General features: G+C 35.1%; 1 protein-coding gene across 1 annotated transcript in view; it reads right to left on the bottom strand.

The window, feature by feature from the left end:
* Positions 1-22,766, bottom strand: part of LOC137406600 (multidrug resistance-associated protein 1-like) — a 46,225-nt gene extending 23,459 nt beyond the window's left edge. Inside the window, exons 1-11 of the mRNA XM_068093195.1 lie at positions 22,675-22,766; positions 10,290-10,478; positions 9,142-9,285; positions 8,616-8,750; positions 6,868-6,990; positions 6,056-6,252; positions 4,898-5,042; positions 3,075-3,133; positions 2,631-2,835; positions 2,162-2,259; positions 90-312 (exon numbers count right to left, since the gene is read on the bottom strand). Of these exons, the coding sequence (XP_067949296.1) occupies positions 90-312; positions 2,162-2,259; positions 2,631-2,835; positions 3,075-3,133; positions 4,898-5,042; positions 6,056-6,252; positions 6,868-6,990; positions 8,616-8,750; positions 9,142-9,285; positions 10,290-10,478; positions 22,675-22,761 (1,605 nt within the window). The 5' untranslated portion in view covers positions 22,762-22,766. The remainder of the gene's footprint in view (positions 1-89; positions 313-2,161; positions 2,260-2,630; positions 2,836-3,074; positions 3,134-4,897; positions 5,043-6,055; positions 6,253-6,867; positions 6,991-8,615; positions 8,751-9,141; positions 9,286-10,289; positions 10,479-22,674) is intronic.
* Positions 22,767-23,160: the final 394 nt, after the last annotated feature.

The raw sequence follows: 23,160 nt of genomic DNA, 5'->3' as shown, positions 1-23,160 counted from the left end.
ACCTTGTAAATAAAAAGCTACTCTTGTGGCAACCTGAACTATGCCGTTTCTTACTAGAAAATATCATAATAAACTTTAGCTTAAGACACCTTAATGCCACTGAGGACCTCAGTCATGACCTTCACTCTTTCGTCTTTGAGTCTCATCTGCTCAGTTTGAATGTTCTTCTGCCAGATGGCGACAACAGCATTTAGGGGCATAGTGATGACCATCAACCCAAACCCGACAAACAGGCAGGGTCCAATGGTTATATAGAGCAGCCAGAGAGCTATGGCTATTTGAGTAGGGGCAGAGAAAAGCATCCAAAAGTACCTACAAGATATACAGTTTTCTGTACAACTTAAATAAAATGATTAACATCTGTTCAAAACTTCATATCCAATTATTGAAAAAACCTGTACAGACTAAATGGGACAGGCTAATTAAATTAGCTGTATGCAGTATGCAATATGTTATCACACTTCAAATTATTAGGCAAAGCATTGCTGACTTACATGATACCAAATTTACAATGTGTTTTTTGACAAATGAGAAAAACTTGAAAAATTGTATTTCTTGTGATTTGTCTGTTTTAAACTATTAATTATTCATGTTCCGTGCTGACATAAAGCGTGCTGAACAGCTCAGCTGTTCTACCATAAATATATATATATATATATATATATATAGTGAGTCTGTGAACACCTTATTCACAAAGTCTCTATGACATGATCGCAGACCACACATTACGTCGATCAACGAACTGAATTAAGTGTGCAACGAAAATTGTCTTGCTGATACATGGCATGATCTGTTCACTGGCAAAAAAGTGTGACATTTTATGGATATGAAGACTGTAGTACTTATTAGACTCTCTTCATGACCAAAATTAAAAAATTAAAAAAGGTCATTCAAAAACCTGATCTTGTTAAAATGTAGTCAGAATACAGATGAGCAACGCTCCGCAAGGTTGATCTTCTTTTAAACCATTATATAACATCTCATTGCATGCAATGGTGAACATTGAAGTATAGTTGTATCGGTCATGAATAGAATGTGTCAAGGTCAATAGCAATAATAACTTAGCTACGTGTGTCTGCAAACTTTCTGCCATATTTATTGCTTTGCACCATTACTGCTACTTTTTAGAGCAATCAGGTTAATATTTTATTGTAGGTGTTCTTCTATATGAAATATTTTGTTGACAGGATCGTTCTTTGAGTCGTATCAATCTAATTGTATTGTTCTAATTTTTGTCTATCTTTGCTGGTTCAATGTGGCCTGAGGCTATAATTCATTTATCGATGTTCCAATATGTCGATTTTCCGCTGATTAGATTCGTAACATGGACCATGCCTCAATGACAAAAAATCATACCAGTTTTTTTTTTTCACGATAGATTTTGTTTTCAAATGCAATCCAACATGGGATCTACTATACTGGTAATGTTTGGCCATATAATACCCAACAGCCATGCTTTGATTCGTCCTTAAAAATCCCTAAAAGGCTTGCTAAGCATGTTCTGACACTCCAAGCATAATCTTCTGCCAATCTATTAATATTATATATTTTTCAACGTATGTCTGTATGTCTGTATGTCTGTATGTCATATATCTGCCTGCATTCCGGCTATAGCTATTATTGGAATTCCGGAATAGCCTACCTGGGCACCGATGCTGACAAAGCATTTGAAGCTTACTAAGTAGCTTAGTGGAATTTTCCATTAGCAATGTGCAAGGCCACTTGGCAATGGCCTGCCACTTGCTAGAGAGTTGCCTGCCAGAAAGTTGCCACTTGCTGGAGTGTTGCCTGCCAGCAAGTGGTGAGCAAATCTCATCACTTCTCATTGTTTATAAGCCGATTTTTAATGCCCGAGCAACGCCGGAAGGCACAGCTAGTGCATTACTATAGTACATACCGAATAGTTGCAAATGATTTCCTTTAAAGTCAAAAGCAATTCATTATTGAAGTTGGAGTAACATAAAGTTATCACTCTGTACTTGAATTCAGAGTACACCCTATTAGAGTTACAACTTTCGAAATTTGTAACTTTTACCAATGTTCACTTTTTAGCTTCAAGATAATCTTTGATCCTATGAGCTGGGTGCAAAAATAAATTAGTGATAGGCCTAAGTCATAAAGTATTAAAAATCTCGTTCATATACAGGTTTTAGAGACATACATGAAGACATCCTGCATCCGCTGACCATCTACTGCCATCAAGTTGACAATCTCACCAATTGTTGACTTCTGTTTTGCTTCTGCACTCATTCTCAAAGCCTGAATAATATTAAACATAATATTCACTCTGAACAGGGGTCAAGCTGCAAGTTTACATAACAAAGAGTTTATTTTAATTGTATGTTAACTGCTGTTGACACTCAAAAACAGACACCAATAAAAAACCAAGCCTAACCATAGCCTGCCAAATACTCTGTGCGACCCATAAGGACCCCAAGCGCATCAGCTTATCTAAGACATGCAAGTAATCTTGAGATACAAAAAGTCAGTTGAAAGGAAATATAATATCTATAGTAATACACTACGAAAACTTCTAACAACATAGTCATAATATTAAATTGAAGGAATAAAATTGTAAAATGCTGACTGATTAAAAAATCAGATGAGTTATACTGACAATAAACACATACCTTTTTATAAATCATGGAAATAACCGAAGCTCTCACTCTGAAGCCAACTTCGAGGTTGAGATACCAGAGCTGCTGGTAAAGGAAGCTCATGACCACTTGGTCAGCAAATAGAAGCAGGGTAAAAACATAACCTTGCCATACGGGTGCTATAGGCGAGTCCGCTGCAAGCTCTCCAGTTCTCGAGCTAACGAAGGCCATCAGTTCACTACAAGTTCAAAAGAGTATATTTTCAGAGTCAAATGATGGTAAAAGAAGAAATCAACAAAATTCATATTACATTCTAATTCACCTTCTGGTTCTAGTTTATTTTTACACAAAATTAAGCCACAGATACCGCAGTTCTCGTGTACTAAAAAGCATAGTTTCACTTAAAATTGCAAAATATTAACTGTGTTTATAAAAAAAGTCACAGTAAAAAGTTAAATCCTAGTGTATTGTGTTTACCCTTGAAGAAGAGGACAGAGAAACTGCATACAGTCGTAGACAAACTTGCAAAGTAGCCCCTGAAATAAATCATGACAGAAACACGTGAGCATCTTTTTTCTAAACCTCCTCTTTGTTAGTTTAAAAATAAGGCTAGTATTCAAATACCTTATAAACATAAAGCAAGCCAGATACTCTATTAAAAGTTATGGTTTTTAGAAGTTTAAAATTTAATCTGAAAGGCTTCTAACGCTTTAAAAATCAAACTAAACTGAAAATGTTGGTAAAAATTGCATCAAGAGATCTAGAGTCGTCGGAACATGCCAATTATAAAGTTTACAGTGTTTGTTCACTGCTTATTACCTACCATTCATAATAACTTTAAATCTATTTATGAAGTTTACTCTCTTTCAAAACACGAGCAGTTCTGTACAAGAAAATGTGAGTCAATCTGCATATTTCTTGTGTCAAACACAAGTGAGACTTGTTCATGCTTGAAATATCAAAAATCGGCAAAAACCTCAAAGAATTTAAAGCAGTCATTTAAGAAAGAGAAATAATTGAAAGAATTGCTACAAATTAATTGTTGCTAACATTACTATACTCTCAAGTAGATATCAGCAAGTGAGCAAGCAGACTGTAATAGAACATAAAGTTTGAACGCAACAAGTTAAATAATATGTAGCTGTGATACCTCCGAGTTGACAATGCTGTACAAATATTTTATTTCAACAGTCTAATTTTAGCACATGAAAATTTGGATCTCAACACCCCTGGCTGGGACACCCAACACCCAATAGCTGAGAGAAATTAACTTGAAGTGTTTCTTCATCATACCAGCGTTTATGCCATTCTTTAACAAAGCAAAGCACCTGCTTAGACATGGCAAATTAACTAGAACTTACACTAGCTGCTATTTCAAAGAGTGGCTACACAGACAGATAGTTTAATGTACTGATGTTCGGCATAGGGAGCCTTGTTAAGGCAACATGCCAATGTTTTCATCATGAAAGAATATGAATGCCTCTGGTTTTATAATAGTGCGTGTGTCTATTATATATTGGTTCATAAAATAGACATTCGAGACTGATTATCAAGGCGTTTCGCTACTCACAACCACAAAAATAAGTTTAATTTACTGCAATTTTCCAAGACTCACCAATGTGCTTGAACTAAAACTCAACTATTAAAACACAAATGATGCTAAAATATTTAGAAGAATGTTTGAACTCCTGATAATTATGGTGTCTAAAGCAGTTTTACTAACAATGTTTACAATAGTTTCTACAGTCGTGTTCACAGCAGTGTCTACAGTCGTGTTCACAATAGTGTCCGCAGTAGTGTTCAAAATAGTGTCCACAGTCATGTTCACAATAGTGTTCACAGTCATGTTCACAATAGTGTCCACAGTCGTGTTCACAATAGTGTTCACAGTCGTGTTCACAATAGTGTCTACAGTCGTGTTCACAATAGTGTCCGCAGTAGTGTTCAAAATAGTGTCCACAGTCGTGTTCACAATAGTGTTCACAGCCGTGTTCACAATAGTGTCCACAGTCGTGTTCACAGCAGTGTCTACAGTCGTGTTCACAGCAGTGTCTACAGTTGTGTTCACAATAGTGTCTGCAGTCGTGCTCACAATGGTGTCTACAGTCGTGTTCCCAATAGTTTCTACAGCAGGGTTCACAGTGCTGTTTATTATGGGGCTACAGAACAACCTGTGCAGCAACCTCCTAAAAGCAAAACTACTTTTTCATAATTTCATAAAGGTATTTCAGAACAAATATAAAGAACTTTCAAATTTTATAAAGATCACCAGGAAATGCTAGAGGCGAATGCTTACGTACAATCAGTATGGTTCCTCCATAATGCTTTATTATCAGTCGAACTAACGACAAAGATGGCTCCTTAACTTCTCTTAGTGGTTCGATAAGTGGCTCAGTTTCTCCTTCACCTTTTTTCAACTTTGTGTATCGCTCACTGTTCTCCTTTCTGAAATACAAACATATTACCTATTAATATAGCAATTAAAGTTAAATATTTGAAATGACGGTCAACATTACAATTTAAACATCCCCATATATAGAAACTGTAAAGTCATGAGGTATATGGCTGATGCAATACTGATGATGCTACTAGATACTCAGTAAAAAAAGCAGATATTCTTGCAAAACCACACTGTAATTTGTTTAATTTGTTCTACAGCCAAAACAAGGACTATAAACTTTTAAAAGCGAGTAAGGCAACTAAACAAAATATGAAAACAATTGCCTTATATAAAATATGTAAAAAACAAAACTTAAACATGTAAAAATCTATTTTAAACGCTAAATCTCAAACCCTTTAGGGGTTAACTGTGGCCCTTTTTTTAAATTTAAATTTTTTTAAATTTTATGATTCTTGTGTAGCATAAGCTGGAAAACATTTTTGTTTGAAACAAAATTATTGCCAATGAAGTTATATATAATATGCAAAATATGATTACACATAATATCTAAACCCATAAAATAATAATAAATAAAAATATTTTTTTATTTTCCAATTTAGCTTAAAGACACTCTAATAGCAGTGTAGTCCTTGACAAGTATCTTGACTTGGAAGTAGTCATGGTGATAGAGATATGTAGCATACCTTACTATAACTTAGAATTGGGGAAGTTTAAAGTAACTTAACTTGTATATTTCTTTACGCTTTATATTTTATTTTTAGTTTTTACTGGCATTTTTACTTTCACATATAAAACTACAATGTTTTGACACACTTTCAATGCTGTAAACTTGATCAAATATAGCACATCACGTTGAAAAGTTCAAATGCTTTAATTAGTAGTTTAACTGTCTTATGACATGCACTTGCGTCTCTGTTTCACCCGCTCACATGATTTATAACTTTTGTGATAAATTTTGAATTGTCAAGCCACTCTACCTTTAGTGACTGTTTCAGTTTTTAACAGTTTTAAATTATGGGATTAAAATATACAAATAGGATTAATATCCAAAACTTACTGATATCGCCATTTTTCAACAGCGAGTTTCCAGTCTGCCTCAAAAGCTGGAACATGATTTTTGCTCTTTACACTTGGCCCGAGGTCCCAGAGGTCATCTCGCTCGATATCTTTTTTATAACCAAGAGAGATAACTGGTGAAAACCAGGAAAATGTTAGATAAGAAGAGAAGGATGCGGTATGCTCTGGACAGATGTTCTGAAAAATAAAGAACTTTCTATTTACAATAGCTGAAAAAGGACAAAAGAAAGATACCAATGTCTAAACGCAACCAGGTGAGATGCAAAAATGAAAATTGTGTCAAACTGAACAGACATGTCCTCAAATCTAGAGCTCAAGTAACAGTAATTATTGAAGGCAAAAGTAAAAAGATCTGAGCTGTGGTAGCACTGAAGTTTAACACAGGTGCAACCATGATAGCCTTTTTTGGAAAACCCAAAAATCGTAATAACCTTAGGAGGCTGGCAAGTATGGGTGGACAACTTACTCAAACACCTAAGAGGAAAATTTCAGCCTGTCTACCTTGCGATAGAGAAATGTACAATGCTCAAATGCCAGTAAAACCAACTTGATAACATGACCCTGAGACAAATTTCTTCACAGATGATACTAAGTTAAAAAAACACAAAGTTACAACTGCTCTAAAATTAATGACACTTATGAACTTATTGTACAGTTTACTTCTTTTGCTTTAAAGATATCATCAAACTTCAAAAAACATTGCTTCTGTCTGTTCTGATCTGCTTACCTAGTCATAGGTTTAGTGAAGAGGAACGATGCAAGTTGTCTCCCAAAAAATAAGGAAATACTTACCGCATATTTTTGGTGAGTTTCTTGGTCAGCATCAGAGATGGAAGCAAGAATGAGCTGTACAATACATAAGATAAAGAAGACGATTCTTGCAGTAAACTCGATAGGATCTTCGATCTTGCTCAGCTGTAATTCAAACCAGTTTTGTGATAAGTCTAAAACAAATAATGCTCTCACACTTCAAAACAAAATTATTTAAAAAAATTCAGAAAGAATGTATCCTTTTGACTATAAAATACTTTTAGTCTTCATGGCTTCTCAGAGATCAGAGGGAACATTGCAGAGTTGTAGTGTAATTGCCAAACATGATGAATAAATCTTGTGGTGTAATTATGTTATTATTTGTTAAAAGAGGCAAAGAAAAATACAACAACAACATAAAACATGCTGCATGTAAAGGATAGCATGCTATTGATGCCAATGCGCTATGGCATGCTCTTAAAATAAAAACTACGAGTTCATGTTTGTTAGAATTACCAACATAATTAGTTAGAAAATTATAACACAATGGCTTAGTAGCAAACTCGAGCCAGCCTTTTTATTGAAGATGAGTTGAACAGAGGCTGGACAACCAAACATTACTAGCAGCATGTTGTTCTACAGTATTCGGGTCAAACAGTTCAATATACGAGTTTCTACCTATATACAGTAGGTTAAAAAGCAATGTACTTTTTAGTTAACTCTTAATATAGGTGTGCCCTTTATAGAATTGGTCGGATACATATACTACTCTAACTGCAGGTGACTAAATAAAAAGGGAAGGTGGAAGCAAAATCTTATCAGCTTTGATTTGCTATATCCGGTAATAGTAATAGAGGTGAAAGATTTGGACTTTACCTTGACAATCACTTCTATAGGATAATACTCTGTTTGACCACGAGGAGAATTAAGAGTATTATAAAACAAGCACCTCAACTGAGCTGTCATAAGCTGTCACACAGAGCTGGCAGCTTTAGATTTCAACTTTAGATATTAACTTTAGATATCAACTTTAAATATTAACTTAGGATACCAACTTTAAATATCAACTTTATATGGCAACTATAGATAGCAACTTCAGACATCAACTATAGATAACCACTATGGATGTCGACTTAGGATAACAACTATAGATAGCGACTATAGATAGCTATTATAGATAGCTAAGCTAATATAAATAGCGACTTTAGATAGTAACTATTGATTGCTACTATACAGTAGATAGCGACTTTAGTTAGTTGCGATACAGTAGATAGCGACAACAGATAGCGACTATAGATTGCAACTCTAAATAGCAATGTAAGCCTCATTATTAATTACAGAAAATCTAAAGTCGCACTCAGCTCACTTCTAAGTCTTAAAAGACATTTATTTTTTGCTTCAGAATTTATTACAAATCTTAGCCTATGTTGAGTTTGAATGACTGGTGTAGTCATGAGTTGATGCTCTCGGTTGCTACAGTACGTTAATACCAGACTACGTTTGAATTGTTTTTCATCTTAACACACTAAAGTATTCAAGTAAAAACAAAATCAACATCTGAGGTAGTCTAATAGTGAAAATAATAGTGAAATATTTTTCACAACAACTTATAACCCAGCCTTCGTTGAGTTTCATAAATGCTAAGAAAACCATGGTTTTTTGACAAAAAACTTCTTCAATTGCAATTTGAATGCACCAAACTAATGAAGCCAAAGTATCTACTTTGTGCTGATACATATATAATCATGACACTGATGATTAGCTTATGTATTTTGTGAGACGGTACATACCGCAATAGCGTGAACGACTTCTGAGTAACAAGGAATGAATGAGCCAATCAGCCAAAGAAACCAATAGCACCAAAGTACTCCACTTGTGAACTTTCCCTTCAGTCTGTACCACTGAGTCAGCACGGCAGCGATTATCTAAAATATGCCTTCTACATTGCAAGTAAGACTAAATATTATTTATTAATAGGCAAAACATTAGGGCTTAAAACCTGAGTTCTTTACAACTTTGCAAAACTTTTATAGGGAGCATTCATGAAAGCTTAATACTGCACTTTCCTTCTTTATAGAAAGCCATCCAATTTGTGAATTTATATTGTCCAAGAAAGCGATATTTTCTTTCTCGTTTCTCTATTAAAAGCCTTTTGTATGGACATCAACTTCCACCCCATCTTTGGCATTCCATCAAGCATGGAGCCGTGAATGTATCAAGTAACATGCTTGATCGAGCTAATATTGCAGAGTAACATAAATCTATCCCATGTGTGTTTCACTGACTTCAAGGACATTGTTGCAATATATTGTTTACCATAGAAATAAATTCAAGCGCAGCCGAGACATAAGAAGCATCTGGAAGGTACTTGAAGGAAGTCATATCGTCATTGTAGAATCGTAAGGCCACAGTCAGGCCAAGGTCAAATAGCGATACCGCTGACAGAATCAAAGATAGTATCTAAAAATATTGCACATGTTAACTTTGACAACAGTTCATAAAGATATATGATGAACCAAAAAAGCATTCAAAACATTTTTCCATAACAGTGCAGCAGATTGTAAGAGTCACTCACTTTTTACCTCTCTTTCATTGACAAAACAAAAACAAAATTCCTAATATTAAATTATACTTTAATTTTATGGCTACTATATTTACTAGTACCTTTGAGGTCTAGTGTGCTGCGAGAGTGAGTCAAGTGAGACGATAAAGTACAGAGAATAAGAGTGTGCACAACTAATCTAAAAGCCTGGACTGACGAACTAGTACAGATGGTAGCGTGCAGGCTACCAAGCTGCATATTATGAGTTTGAATCCCATACCAAGCAATATTTTTTTGTCCAACCTGTAGCGGTGGCTTTAAATCCATTGTTTTTTTGTCATCATCCCCCTGTTTGCACATGCGCTCGTTCATGAAAAAGCCGCTATCTTTGTAGAAAACAATCGTCATTCTCTTGATTAATAGTATTTTTCAGTGTTGTTTTGATACTAAAATAAAAAATTTGCAAACAAAAGGATTGTTTGCAATAATTAATAGCAGAAACTTCGTGTTTTTAACAATAAAAGTTGTCCATAAAGATGGCAGGCAACGATAGAATGACGTCACGAAAAAATGAAGATAGACCAGTGGCTATAGTAAAATTGGTCAGATTCAAGCAAAAGTATAATTATCTCATCTATAGTTTTAAAGGAACTGGCCGATTAGACATGCATATCGCTGCAACTTGAACGCAATAGCCGATATCAATAACTAAAGAGACAGGCATTTCAGCATGCATTTTTCTTCTGAGCGTTTTAACTGTGATCAAGCTTTGTCTATTTTTTTTAAAACATCCTGGCATTCAGATCACCACAAACATCAAAAACAATCACAAATGATTAAAAAGTACTAATACATTTTGATAAAATTTACTAAAATTTTGTGTAAGTCTCATCAAAGACGAAGGGTAAGATCTGATACTTACAGATTTAGTTGCAGAGAGAGCTGTGAGCTTCTGGACGTAGTCAACCTTTAGAGTAGAGAGGTAGTACAAGTAGAAGGGCAAGCAGATCAAAAGAAAACCACATGGTACCCAGCTAGCGATTGTTTCTTCAAAGCATTTAGTGAACTGTGGTATGCTTCCATTCACTGTATTCCATGACAGAGTTTCATTCTGGAAAAGATACCAAACATACTGTAAGTTATTTCTGTAATGATGTAAGCCTGTTGATCTATTTTTCAAAACTAAACGAGTGTTTAAATTGCTTAGTGTTTTGTTTTTAACACGCAATAATGTTTTTGTAAGAGCAAAACTTTTTTATTTCTTAGCATACATGCCAAAACAGACTAGCTTATTTAAGCACATAAACCAGTCATAATGGGCCAAGCTATAAAAAGGATTACATCGGCAAAGGTAGTATTTTGATCGCTAAACCGAATTTTAACTAACAAAGCGAAACTAAAGCTTTTATTTCAAGGACTAACAACTACACGATGTGTTTAGGCTAATAAGCGGTATGTAATATCCAGCTCAGCAGGATGAAACTGCTAGTTTTTACAAACTGCTGATAGCTACCACATTCTGGCTACACACCACTGTTTGCTAGTGTTTAAAAGCCTAACGTGAAGCTACTATATTTAGCTTTTAGCATGCTATATTGGAATAGTGAAGTATTTCTGCAGATGACAGTTGATCGTTTGGGGATTAGATTGACACGGTACATAAAAATCTTCAGAATTTGAGTGCTTACAATCTATTTTAATAAATCCCACTTAGACATTGTCTGTCTGTCTGTCTGTTAGTCTGCAGATACGCGTTTCCCATATTTTTTATATCATTTCATCAAAACTTCACACAAATATATCATAAATATCATGAATATATCATGCCTTCCGCCAGTGCTTTTCATTTGAATCATGTGCTTTTTCTCTTTCAATTGTTTGTAGTTTAAATAACTGTTACATTACTTATTCTGCTTTTTGCTTAAACAGCTGTTATACTGCTATATTGCTCTCTTGCTGGCTCCAGCCAAGTCAGTTCAGTGTTTAATAATAAAACAGGCAAGTCCAGCTATTAATTTCAACAATATGCTTTGCGCTTTCTGCCAGTTTGCTACAAATATTTGGTTTCCAAGCTCTATTTTGTTCCTGAAGACCAGCCTGTTGGACATCAACCTGCAGACTTTTCGATTGAAGATGAAAAACGTTCCAGGCATCACCAGCTTACTACTAGCTAGTAACACGTGAATGTATGTTATAAACTGCTAAACTAAGACCTGCTCTGATACTAAGCTATATAGCTGCTACATTTTTGCTATTTCTACATAAGTCGGTCGCTATTAGCAACGTGTGTGTATGTACGCTATATGCCGCTTAATCCTGTTAAGTACTCTTCTTGATTAGCAATCTTACATAAACTATGTAATGTATAGATATATTGTTCACCAGACCAAATCTTGTATGCTTGCTTTGCCTTTACATTTACATTATTTACTGTTGTTTATTCCTAACCCTTTAATTCTTATTGGATATCAAAATACCTGTGAATGAGATAGCCAGCATAGTGGAAATGCATACTTGCTAACTCTGTAAGTTGTGCATATTTAATTCTGCATCTCGCACCAGCGGCAATATCGGTTTTATGTTTCCCTTAGTAGTTTCATAGAAAGGGAGTAGATAGACAAGGAAGTATCTCCCGATTTGTTAACAAAGTGAAGGTATGATATACTTTGAACAATTGCTCTTCTTGGTTAGCCAATTAGGGGCTGTTCATAGAGAAGACAACTCTTACCAAAACTAAATGTTAAGCTCCAGTTCCTAGAGTTACCTACTCTTGCAGGAGCAAACTGGTAATCATCATGGTAATAAGAGAAGTGAGACTGCTTGCTATTGATAGCGCACTTGGAAATCAAACCAACTATAAGGCAAGCTCTTATTGTAGATTACAGCTAGACTAGAGTTATACATTTTCCGAAAAAGGTTTCTACTCCTTGTATTGTAAAAAGTTGATTTGACCTTTTGAAGGGATGATGTCTCCATTAAACCTAATTTTTTAGTCTGAATATTTCAGTATTTTAAACAGTTAAAACCAAAGACAACAAAAGCAGAGCTCTGAATTTTTTGAATTGGTATCATATGTTATTAGTTACTTTAGAAAGAATTTACATATAAACAAGTAGGCTTAATGCTAATATCAAAATCTTCCTTTTGCATATCGAGTGTAATTCCCAAAATGAGACAATAACAATTAGTATTAAAATAGTGCTATCAGCTTGTAAAGCCACTGCAAAAGCAAACTAATATTTACTAAAACAATTGTGCAAAGTATTTGTAATAGTTTCTTTTAGACTGAGATTTAATATCATTGAGCAAAAATCATAGACAAACACTTCGACAGTTCTTGAGGTAATTTGCCTGGCAGTGAGGCTGTATAGCTAAAAATTGGAGGTATTCACAGTATACTGACTTCAGAGTGAAAAAAAATCTGCCATTGTGATGGCGGTATGTCGCTCATAAAGTATGTGTAAATAAATTGTGGAAAAACGCTTAACAACACAGACATTCAGATTTTAAGCGCTGACTTTGCTCAAGTGCAGTACTGAGAACATCTCCCTGCCCCTCGTCATAGCTTGCCTCACCTCAGCAAGCTCACTGTAAATCTTAATGTATAGTTGCTACCAGCAATCTTGTTCATTCAAATCGTGATATGAAAAGTGAAAAATTAAAATGAAGTGAAATAAAAGTAAAAAATAAAACTTTTCTGATTTGCATTTTACAAAAACCTGAAATACTTGCTACTCTTTAGCCCAGTATACTAATACTGAATAACTCGGTATTTAATATCAAATGTTTCTTGACAGGTTCAATAAACATAAATATAAAACTGGTGAACGTGGGCTATTGAAACCTCAAAGGCTTAAAACAATCTTTCAATTTTAACCTGCTGTTTACAGCCGGCGGGGTTCAATTTAAAAAAAAGTCACTAATGGTTTTAGGCCTTTTCTGGACCAGGCTTAGTGACCTGAACCACCTGAACCACCTGATCCAGTGGCCTGATCCACCTGACTGCTTAACCTCAGGCGTTGCGTTTTAGAACTTTGATAACTAAAATGTAAAGTTTTAATGCTATTTGGTTGTGAATTCCATTGTAACATTTTAACTTTTAAATGCTGACTCCGAGCCATCTATTTTAATTTTTGGTACTTTTGACTAAAAAAAGAGTTGATTTAAATTCTCGCTTGCTTAAGAACTGTATATTGAAGCTTTCCAAAAAGTAGGCCCGGTGAATGCGTCTGCTATATGAGTAAGAGAAGGTTTGACAAAGTGGGAAAACCCAAGAGTTCTAAACAATGGTAATTTTTGCTGTAATAAGAATCATGTCTATCTGTCTGTTTATAAAAAATATAGCACCACGCAAGAATCGAACACAGATATTAGGCTTCTTAGCCTAGCCTGCTACCAACTACACAAATTAACAACATCAAACGCTTGAGAATAATTGTGCACATACTTATGACTCATGATGATTTCTCACGGTGCACTGGACGGCCTGAGTACTAGTATTTACTATAATAAAAGTCATGCCTGTCCATCCGCTGCCATGGTTGAAGGTTGGAAAAAAGATTCCATTGTACAGGAATTGAACTCACAACTGTAAGCATGGAAGACTGTCACTTTAAAGCCCAGTTCCCATATATGCTGCAAAGCACCGACGACAGCACCACAGGCTAACAGCGGGAAATGTGAACCTATACGCCAGATACCTCCGAGCACCACCGTTAGTTGCAGGCGTTCAATGCAAGAGTTTAGCGCTGTTCAAAATTTGTGAAGAGCCGCAGGCAAAACCTTCCTAAAATGCTCTGTACAGGTGAAGGTCAGTATCATCAAAACAGCATGGCAAGCAAACTTTTTCTATGCGGTTATTAGTGATGCAGCTTTATGTGAACAGAAGCCGCCAAGCCTAGCGTCGCAAGCGTTTTGCTGCGCAAGATTATCGCCGAGGTCTCGAAATCGATATGGGAACCAAGCTTAAAAACAGCAAGACTCATTACCTAACCTGATAAACTAATTGCATGTACAGTGTAGGTAATATAACTGACTATCCTTCACAGCGCACCCGACAGCTTAGTTGCTAGAAACTATAAAAGCATGTACTGGATGAAAGTGAGTACAAGAATTGTTCTTCAGAGTTTTTGTATAAAATTGGCTATTATGACTTTTATTATTATGACAGTATGTTATCAGTAATTAACAATATATTATCAGTATTAATATGACTATTATGACAGCTTCTAAAACTTTTTAATACTTTCAATGTTACATTAGTTTCTCATAAGAGTTTTTGATGACTTTGCTTAAAACAGCATCATAAAAGGAAATATAAAGAAGGCTGAGGGGTGCGTTTCAGGCATATTTTGTGACAGCAGTCCTGCCATTATCAATCAAAGGTCCTAGTCACGCAGCTGTCACAAACGTTAAGGAGACCCTGCAGCTGTTATTTTCACAGTTTGTTACACACTGTGCAACCTTGAACCCTTTCAAATTCACAAACAAATGTATACATTTCTTGCTTCATCTGACGGTAAAGCTTATATACAAATGTTGAATAAGTATTCAAAGAAAAGATATAGCATAAGACACAATGTTTTTCATTTAGTTTGACTGTGAAAAATGGTGTCCAGCAATAACCAGGTACTCTAAACTAGAAATTATTAGATTGCTTATGAAGACTTTTCATGACTGTGTATGTGACGATTATTACTTCTTGCTCTTCCAATATACAGGGTCAGGCTTGACGCTATGCATTACATTAAGCATGACGTAAAATATTTAGTGTTCGTTTTGAATAAGTTGAGTTGAGCTGATTGTTGTGAGCTTTTGTTCTTTTGCAAAACAAACTTTGTTTTATCACTTATTCTGATCTTACTTCATTCTACACTATTACTTTTTTAATTTCTTAAGTCAGCCCTCAAACTGATCAAAATTATTAACCCTTCGTACATGTTTTGATTCTAACATATAAATAAATTTTTTTTTCAAACTCAGTAGCTGTTGATCTTATTTTATTGAAGTGCAAAAAATGTGCTTCAGATTATCAAATAATCTTGTCATTGAGTGTGTGCCTTGATTTGTTTGCAATGTTGATTGAAAGATCAGGCTCCAAGTCATTGAAAGCAATAGTGCAAGTAATGATGCCATCTCATTGTGTTAGATAACAAGCTCGCACTTAACAATTTGCAGCGCTGAACATTTGTGGCCATAATAGCTCTCTATCAATCACATGACTTGCCTATTATTAAATATAGAGCCGCTGTGCTCACAGTGAGCACGCTGCTTCGACGTAGAGGTTCATGTAAACATCAGCTTGTTCCTCCATGCCCTCACTTTATACGTATGTAACAGCCTTCAGTCATTCATGTAACAACCTTAAGTGTTTCGTGTAACAACCTTAAGTGTTTCGTGTAACAACCTTGAGTGTTTCATGTAAGAACCCCAGTGTTCCATGTAACAAAATCCAGCGTTTCATGTAACAACACCAATGTTTCCTGTAACAACCTTTACCGTTTCATGTAACAACCTTGAGTGTTTCATGTAACAACCTCAAGTGTTTGATACTGGTTTGTTGTGCCATCTTCTTGGTATCTTGGTATTCAGTGTAACAACGCTGTGTTCTATAGAGTGACCCCAGTGTTCCATGTAACAATAAAAAATCGAATTCGTAAAACTAGGCTTTTGTTAGCATTTACAACATTGTTTGACAGAATAGTCATGGGACACTCACATGATCTTTACAGACGGAGTCTAAATTTAGCACATATTAGAATTTCGATGGCAGCACAAGCCAACGGTGATTATTAAAACTTGAGTCCCAATATTCAAATAACATAAACTTATAGCTACTTGATAATGCCATAAATGTGCAACAGGTGTATAAGAGTGGGGGATGCCTTGCAAACATGTACTTAGATACTGGTCTGATATCAGCCTATGTTACTATATCGAACAGTCTAAAAACCACATTTATTAGTCTAAAAACTAATTATTTTTATCAAGATGTCGCTGCCTAAAGATAACCTATAGCAATGATTTTTGAACAAACAAGCGTGATCGCAATGACATAAACACGCTTTCATAAATGAATAAACATATGATTTGGGTTTGCTTCAAACCCCTCACCAAATAAAACCGTCAAATCTGCAGGATTTATTCTGGCGTTTATATAACAACCCTAGTATAACAGCTGTGCGAGAAAGAAGGTTCATCAAAAGTTTATAGCTAGTTATTGTCTTAAAGGTAGTGTCAGTAAAAAAGTAAACAAAATTTATTATTTAGAAATCAAATACTGAGTTGCTAACATAAATAAATCTTTACAGTAACTGCGGTGATGTGCAAAATTACGGCAGCACCCTAAACATTACGACACATGTTGTTTTATTTAAGGTTTCTGTGTCGAAAATCACCAGAACTAAGCAACTCTTTATATAATTTTTATTAAAACTTTGTGAGAGATTCAAATATGCAATTGAAACTATATATTTCAATTCTGCTGCTTCCATTCAAACTTGAGATATATGTCTCATGTTGTAAAAAACTTTGAAATGATTTCGAAGTGGTTTGAGCCCAAATTTATGGCCAGCTCTTTGCTTTGAGACATTTTGTCGTTGTTGCTAAATTTCTCAAACGTTTCCTTCATTCTCCAAAGCACAACAAGACTACGAAATATGTCGATTGACAAATTTAGGCCTACTCTGAATTTTGAAATTAGAGCTCAGTTTAGATTGTAACTCGTTCTAGTCAAAGATCAAGGATTTTTATTTAACTAGATAAACTTTATTTAGTCAGTTGAAAGAGTAAACCTTAAGTGTCAAAATGATGTATGCACATGGAGCTAAGCTGACATATGAGATGAGAAAATCTTTAAATCAACAACAAACAGGGGGGGGGGGGGTGCTGTCATAATTATGCATACCGTAACGCATTATGTACTGTAGACTTATTCCATCGAGAATTTACCTAGTCTTAATGACTAATCACCTAACATACCAAAGTGGCTCAAATACTTTGATATATTAGGTCTCTAGTATTCTGGTTTATAAATTCAAACTCATCCAAGTAGTTAGCTGTATGACAGATTAATTAAAGATGAACTTAAATCAAATTTTAGTAGATTTTATCAGAAAGTATCGGTATTTTCTACCATTTGCGATTGTTTTTTAATTTTTGAGGTGATCTGATTTCCAAAATGTTTTAAGATTAAAATCGACAAAACTTGAGCTCGGATAAAATGCTCATATTCAAGAAAATGTGATTATATTGTTTATAATTGTAAAAAGACCGACAGAATAGAGACGCGTAATGCTGCAACTTGAACACAATAGCTGATATCAACTCTAGCAACGATAGCAACTAGTGACATCATTTTGGCACATTTTTTTTCTGGAGCATTTTAATATTCAAGCATTATCGATAATAATCTAGAAACATCCCAGCAGTCAGATCCCTCAAGCATCAAAAACAATCAAAAATGATTGACAAATACAGATACGATTTGATAAGTTCTACTAGAATTTTAAGAAAGCTCATCTTTAATGTTATTCTTAGTGAGAGCCCATTCGGTATGCCCACATGTAGTTCAAATGTATGAAATATTGCTACTTATTTTAAGTGTTTTCTACTTGGAGCAAAAACAAAACTCTGCTAAAATACTGCTGAAATGTTACTAAGCATTGTGTATAGCTTCCCATATTTGCTTCCATTTTCATCAGTTTTTCAAATAAAATAAATTAGCATTTCTAAAAAAAGTTGTAGCACTATGTATGTACTACGCCGTGGTTTATGAAGCATGAAAAGTTGTTGCTCATACATGTAGATCAAAAGATATTATAAATAAAACCTAATTTCAAAAGCAATGCCGGGGTATAAACTTATAATCGTGCAAAGCCTCAGCTGTAACGCTAGCCTATGCCCAATGAATGCCTTTTTATCTGACACTTGTATAATTATTTGGAGCCACTGAATGGAACACGCAAATTGAGGAGGCGTATTGTTACTATATCCACAAGGTGTTTGTCATATTTATTCCAGCCTGCACTTTTCTAAAGGCTTTGTCACATTATATCGCAAGATATCAGCTCTAATCACAATATATAAGTGATCGTTTGTAATAAAATTGTTCACGCTATCACAAAAGCATCCATACTTGCCCCAGCGAATAGTCCATGACATAAAATTCTCATTATACAATACGTGGACTAAAATGATGAAACACTCGTCTAGTAAAAACTATCTTGAAGAAAAAATTGGAAGATTAACGCGAAAGCGGAGCACCATCGTCGAAGCAGTGCACATTACACAGACTGTTGTGTATGCTTGGTGAAACATCGAGAAAGTTTGAGACCAGCAATGTTTCCCGAAATATCCGTGCTGCCTTGGCGATGTCATCGGTTTATGGCGCACATAGTCAACAAATAATCATCGAGAGGACAATCCTGACATAATTATGGTTATACCGTGTGAACCAGCCTTAAAGATGGGAGCATCAATTAGAAGCCTTCCCTTCACTTTTACACTTGTTACTATAGGACTGGAAGCTATTTCAGACACATAGGGTAACTAACCAGTCCCTCAGCAAACCAATAGAAAGTTTCTATTGCTGTTTCTATTAGAAACAGCAATAGAAACAAATAGAAACAGCAAGATCGTCTCTTGCTGTTTCTATTAGAAACAGCAAGAGACGAGCCACCTTTAGGTTTACAGTTCAAAATGGTCTCTGAGAAAACATTGCTATCTGTACTGTTGAGATCAGGCACTTGGACTCAATATGCTTTAGTTTCACAGCAGACACTGATTTATACAAAGAGTACGCATTTGTTTGCAAAGATTTTTTGACATGAAATTTTTCAATTTTATCGATACGCTCTAGCTTGCTTTTCATGGCATAAATAGTATCGCTATTTTTGATAATTAGTTTCGGTTCCTGGAGACTCCTATTTTGAATTTGATGCAAACCGGTATTTTAGTGTTAAAAGGATTTCTATAAACTCTAGAGCTAAGGTACACCCCACTTGGTGTTACCTCACAAGGCTGTATGACTGTGATTTTTGATGTGCGCGAAGTGAGATCTTTTTTTGCATGCGTCACACTCAGTGTTGCTTGGTGATAAAAACACGCTCAATATACTACAGCACATTTTTATGGTAATGTTATTGATAATGCGTAAATCACAAATAGGCAAGTTGGCCAATCAAATGAGAAACTGTCATATAGCAAACAAGCGTGCGTGCGTATCCAAGATGCAAAAATAGGGAAAACTTGCAAATCTTTCCTTGTGATGTGTTTGACAGATTTCCTGGTGTTGAAAGTTTTTGTGAGCAGTCACAAAAATACATAGTAATTCTGATTAAAGTGTTTTAGCAAAGTTTAGTGAAATATTAAACAGCTAAAATAATAGCCTCACAAATTTTAGGGTGCTTTACAAACATCTAACTTCTCAACTGCTTACCACATCTAGTCTTCTGTAAAACAGTTGTGATGCTGTCGGCCTGAACTGAAACTCTCCAATTTAAAATGCTCAGATGAGACCAGAATTGAAAAAACACACTATGTCGGCTATTTTTCATCTCAAATGGGCTCTACAATGTCTGATAAAAAACCATACCATAGACACCGCTATTATGAAGTGATATGAACAACTGTAGTGAAGGTAAACAACTCAGGCTACAAGTTTTTAACTTTGCTAGAGATATTTACTAAAGCTAAAATTTTAGGACTTAGACTTGTTGTAATAAAGACACATAAATCTGATATTGACCCATTGCAATAACATGACATTAGTGTGCATAATGAAACAAATTCTTAAAATTCAGTCGGCGTATAAAAACTGACCAGCATGTATGTCAAATAAAATTTACACAAAACCTCTGCAAAAGTAAACTTCAGTCACAGAGCACATAAACTCTCCCTTGTTTGAAAATTACAGCTTTTCAAAGATAAATTTACAAGTTATTCATATAGATATTAACTATAATAAGAGAGTCGCATGTTTGTCCATCTGAAGCCATGGATAAAGATTAGGATGAAAGAGTGGTTTGTACAGAGATTCAAATGCATTATTTATGATAAGCAATAGATGCTGAAGGAACGATTGTCTTATAGGTAGAATTTACCAGCCTTAACTGTATCTGATCTGAAGCATTACCGATGTGTAACTATTAGAACTCTGTACAGTCATACTTCGACTTACGAACTTAATGCGTTCCTAGACTGAGCTCGTATGTTAATTTACTCGCTTGTTGGTGCAATTTATTTATATATAGAACAATTAAATATATATTAATTGGTTTCTATACTCTAAAAAATGCAAATAAAACACTCAAAACAAGATATTGTAACAAAAAAGGCATGATGGTTATTGACCTAATTTACCACATGCTTTCAAAAAGCAACAAATAAAAAATGCAAGGAAATGTGATTAATTAAAAAGGTAAAATTAAATACACACAGTAGCAGCTAACGCTAGCATTTGCCAGGGAGGGAGATATAAGTGTTATTCTGCATTACAACAGTTAAATTTGATAAATTTGGATTTTATCAAAGTCTTAAAAAACAAACTTAAAAGCAAACCTAAAAGCAAACTTTCATTTTTCGTAATTAAAATTTCTTCGGCGTTCATAATTGGAAGTTTCTCGCTGGTTAGCTAATTTTTCCTTTGTTTTCGCTTTCACGACTAGCCGGCCGTTTTAAGATAAACCTATTTAAGGACGTTTGCCTTTGTCGCTCTTTCAACGTGTTGCGATTAGAACGAACACTGGTGTCGTCACAAAGGGTTAATGCACGACCACTAGCCAACTTGTCCGAAAGTCTATTTTTATAGATGGCACCGGCCTTTTCACATAGGCCTTTTCGCCTTTATTGAAACATCGTTTCAGTTACGCTGTCACCGGCCAATTGCTTATCTTTTATGTTTTCCAATGCCTGAGCAGTCTCTCCATCAGGAGTCGTGAAGATCGCTGCGTCGTTTAGAAACGCATTATGGTTAGTCCTTTTGCAAACTAAATGCCCTGAAAATAACCCTTCGGTTTGATAATTGTAGATGTATTTCTGTCATATTGCTGAGCTAGATCAATCACGCATACACATTTCGCATATTTTACAATAATTTTCCGTTTAATATCAATTGTTATCATTTGCTTTTTCTTTCCATTATCTTTCATTTTACTGGCAAACTTTCGGTCTACGCACCGTACTTTTAATTCACATAGTTCTGCACTGAAAATTGCGCACAGAAAACACGGTACAAAAGTATAACCTGAGTAGTTGAAAAATACAGAGTGATGCTGTTCTCATAAAACACCTCCGGCATACTTTGCAACTGACTCACGTGCTCGTATCTCAAACATTGCTCGTATGTTAGTGCTAAAACTTGCTTAAAAGCTGGCTCGTATCTCAAGTTTCTCGTACGTTAGAGCACTCGTAAGTTGAAGTATTACTGTACATGAAAAATTTCTGTACTTATAAAATGTCTGTACCTATGACATTTTAACCTATGTCTGTACCTATGACAGATATTTAGTTGTGAAAGATATGTAACTGTTACAGGTCAGTAACTATGACATATATTTAACTATAACAGATGTTTACCTATGACAGGTCTATAACTATGACAGATATGTAACTATGACGATTGTATAACTATGTTTTATCTGTACCTGAAACAAATGCACGACTGTGAAAAATGAATCACTTTGGCAGGACTTAAGCCACCGCGAGGACGCCACTCTGACAAGCCTAGTCTTTCATTTACTAGCCAATTAGCTGTGTAGGAAAAAGTTGTAGTTAATCAGAACTAACCACTATAAAACTTGATTAAAAGTGACACTTAAACAAAATATGATGATGCTGGTAGTACATAAAATGGCATGCATTAAAAGACAGTGCTGGAGCGGCGTGACTTTTATATTGACAATAGTAACAACTTGTCTGATAACATACATCCACCAGCCCACTATTTTCTTTTTGTTGACAAATCAATGATGATATCGATCTTTTAAGCCTTGAGAACAATGAAATACCTTACTAAATAATGACAAGAACTAGAAATTGGCAACCTCTTAAGCGAACTGAAGATGTCTAGATGAGATTAAGTAGCAAGATGAAGACGCTGCATGAACGCATTCATTTGAAGAAGCATTTCATCAAAAACTGAAACAGACTAGTACCAAAAAGGAAGTGCATCTGCCTGTGGTAGACATTCCTTACCATTATAGTTTAAAACAAAGAAAAGCTGGATCAAGCTACCAAGACTTTCTAAAGTAATTTAATAGAAGCAACTTGAAGCTTAAAAATGCTATGAGAGTAAAAGAACCACTTACCCACATTGTTGAACCACAGAAAATCTCAAATGAAGTGAGCTCATTGGTGTTGTTGTACATGGTGGTGTATGAAAGGTTTGTCTCCATTTTAAATTGTACCACGTGATAGCTTACAGGTTTAAGAATCCTTATCAAGCTGAGATGTGCAGTTCTGATAGCTTAAACCCGATGACTCGCCAGATGGAAAGACGAGTGAGTCTTTCGGGTCTTTGAGAGTCTTTCGAGAGCGAGATGAGTCACAGCCTAGGTTGTATATAAACCTGCATCATACTATATCTTTAGATTCCAAAAAACAAATAAAGTTTGAAGCCTTGCGCAAGTAAACGCATGATCATCCATCAAAATATATCGAACATTTTAAAAGTACAAGCACATTAGTGCTGTCAGATATACAACGCTAAAATGACTAGTTTGAATAGCAACTTTATATTGCGGTGATGAAATCAGAGAACCTTTTAGAGTACATGTTTTTCAAATTTCAAAACT

This window comes from Watersipora subatra, chromosome 10 (genome assembly GCF_963576615.1).
Source record: "Watersipora subatra chromosome 10, tzWatSuba1.1, whole genome shotgun sequence".
NCBI lineage: Eukaryota > Metazoa > Bryozoa > Gymnolaemata > Cheilostomatida > Watersiporidae > Watersipora > Watersipora subatra.
This window is presented reverse-complemented; position numbering and strand designations above follow the sequence as displayed.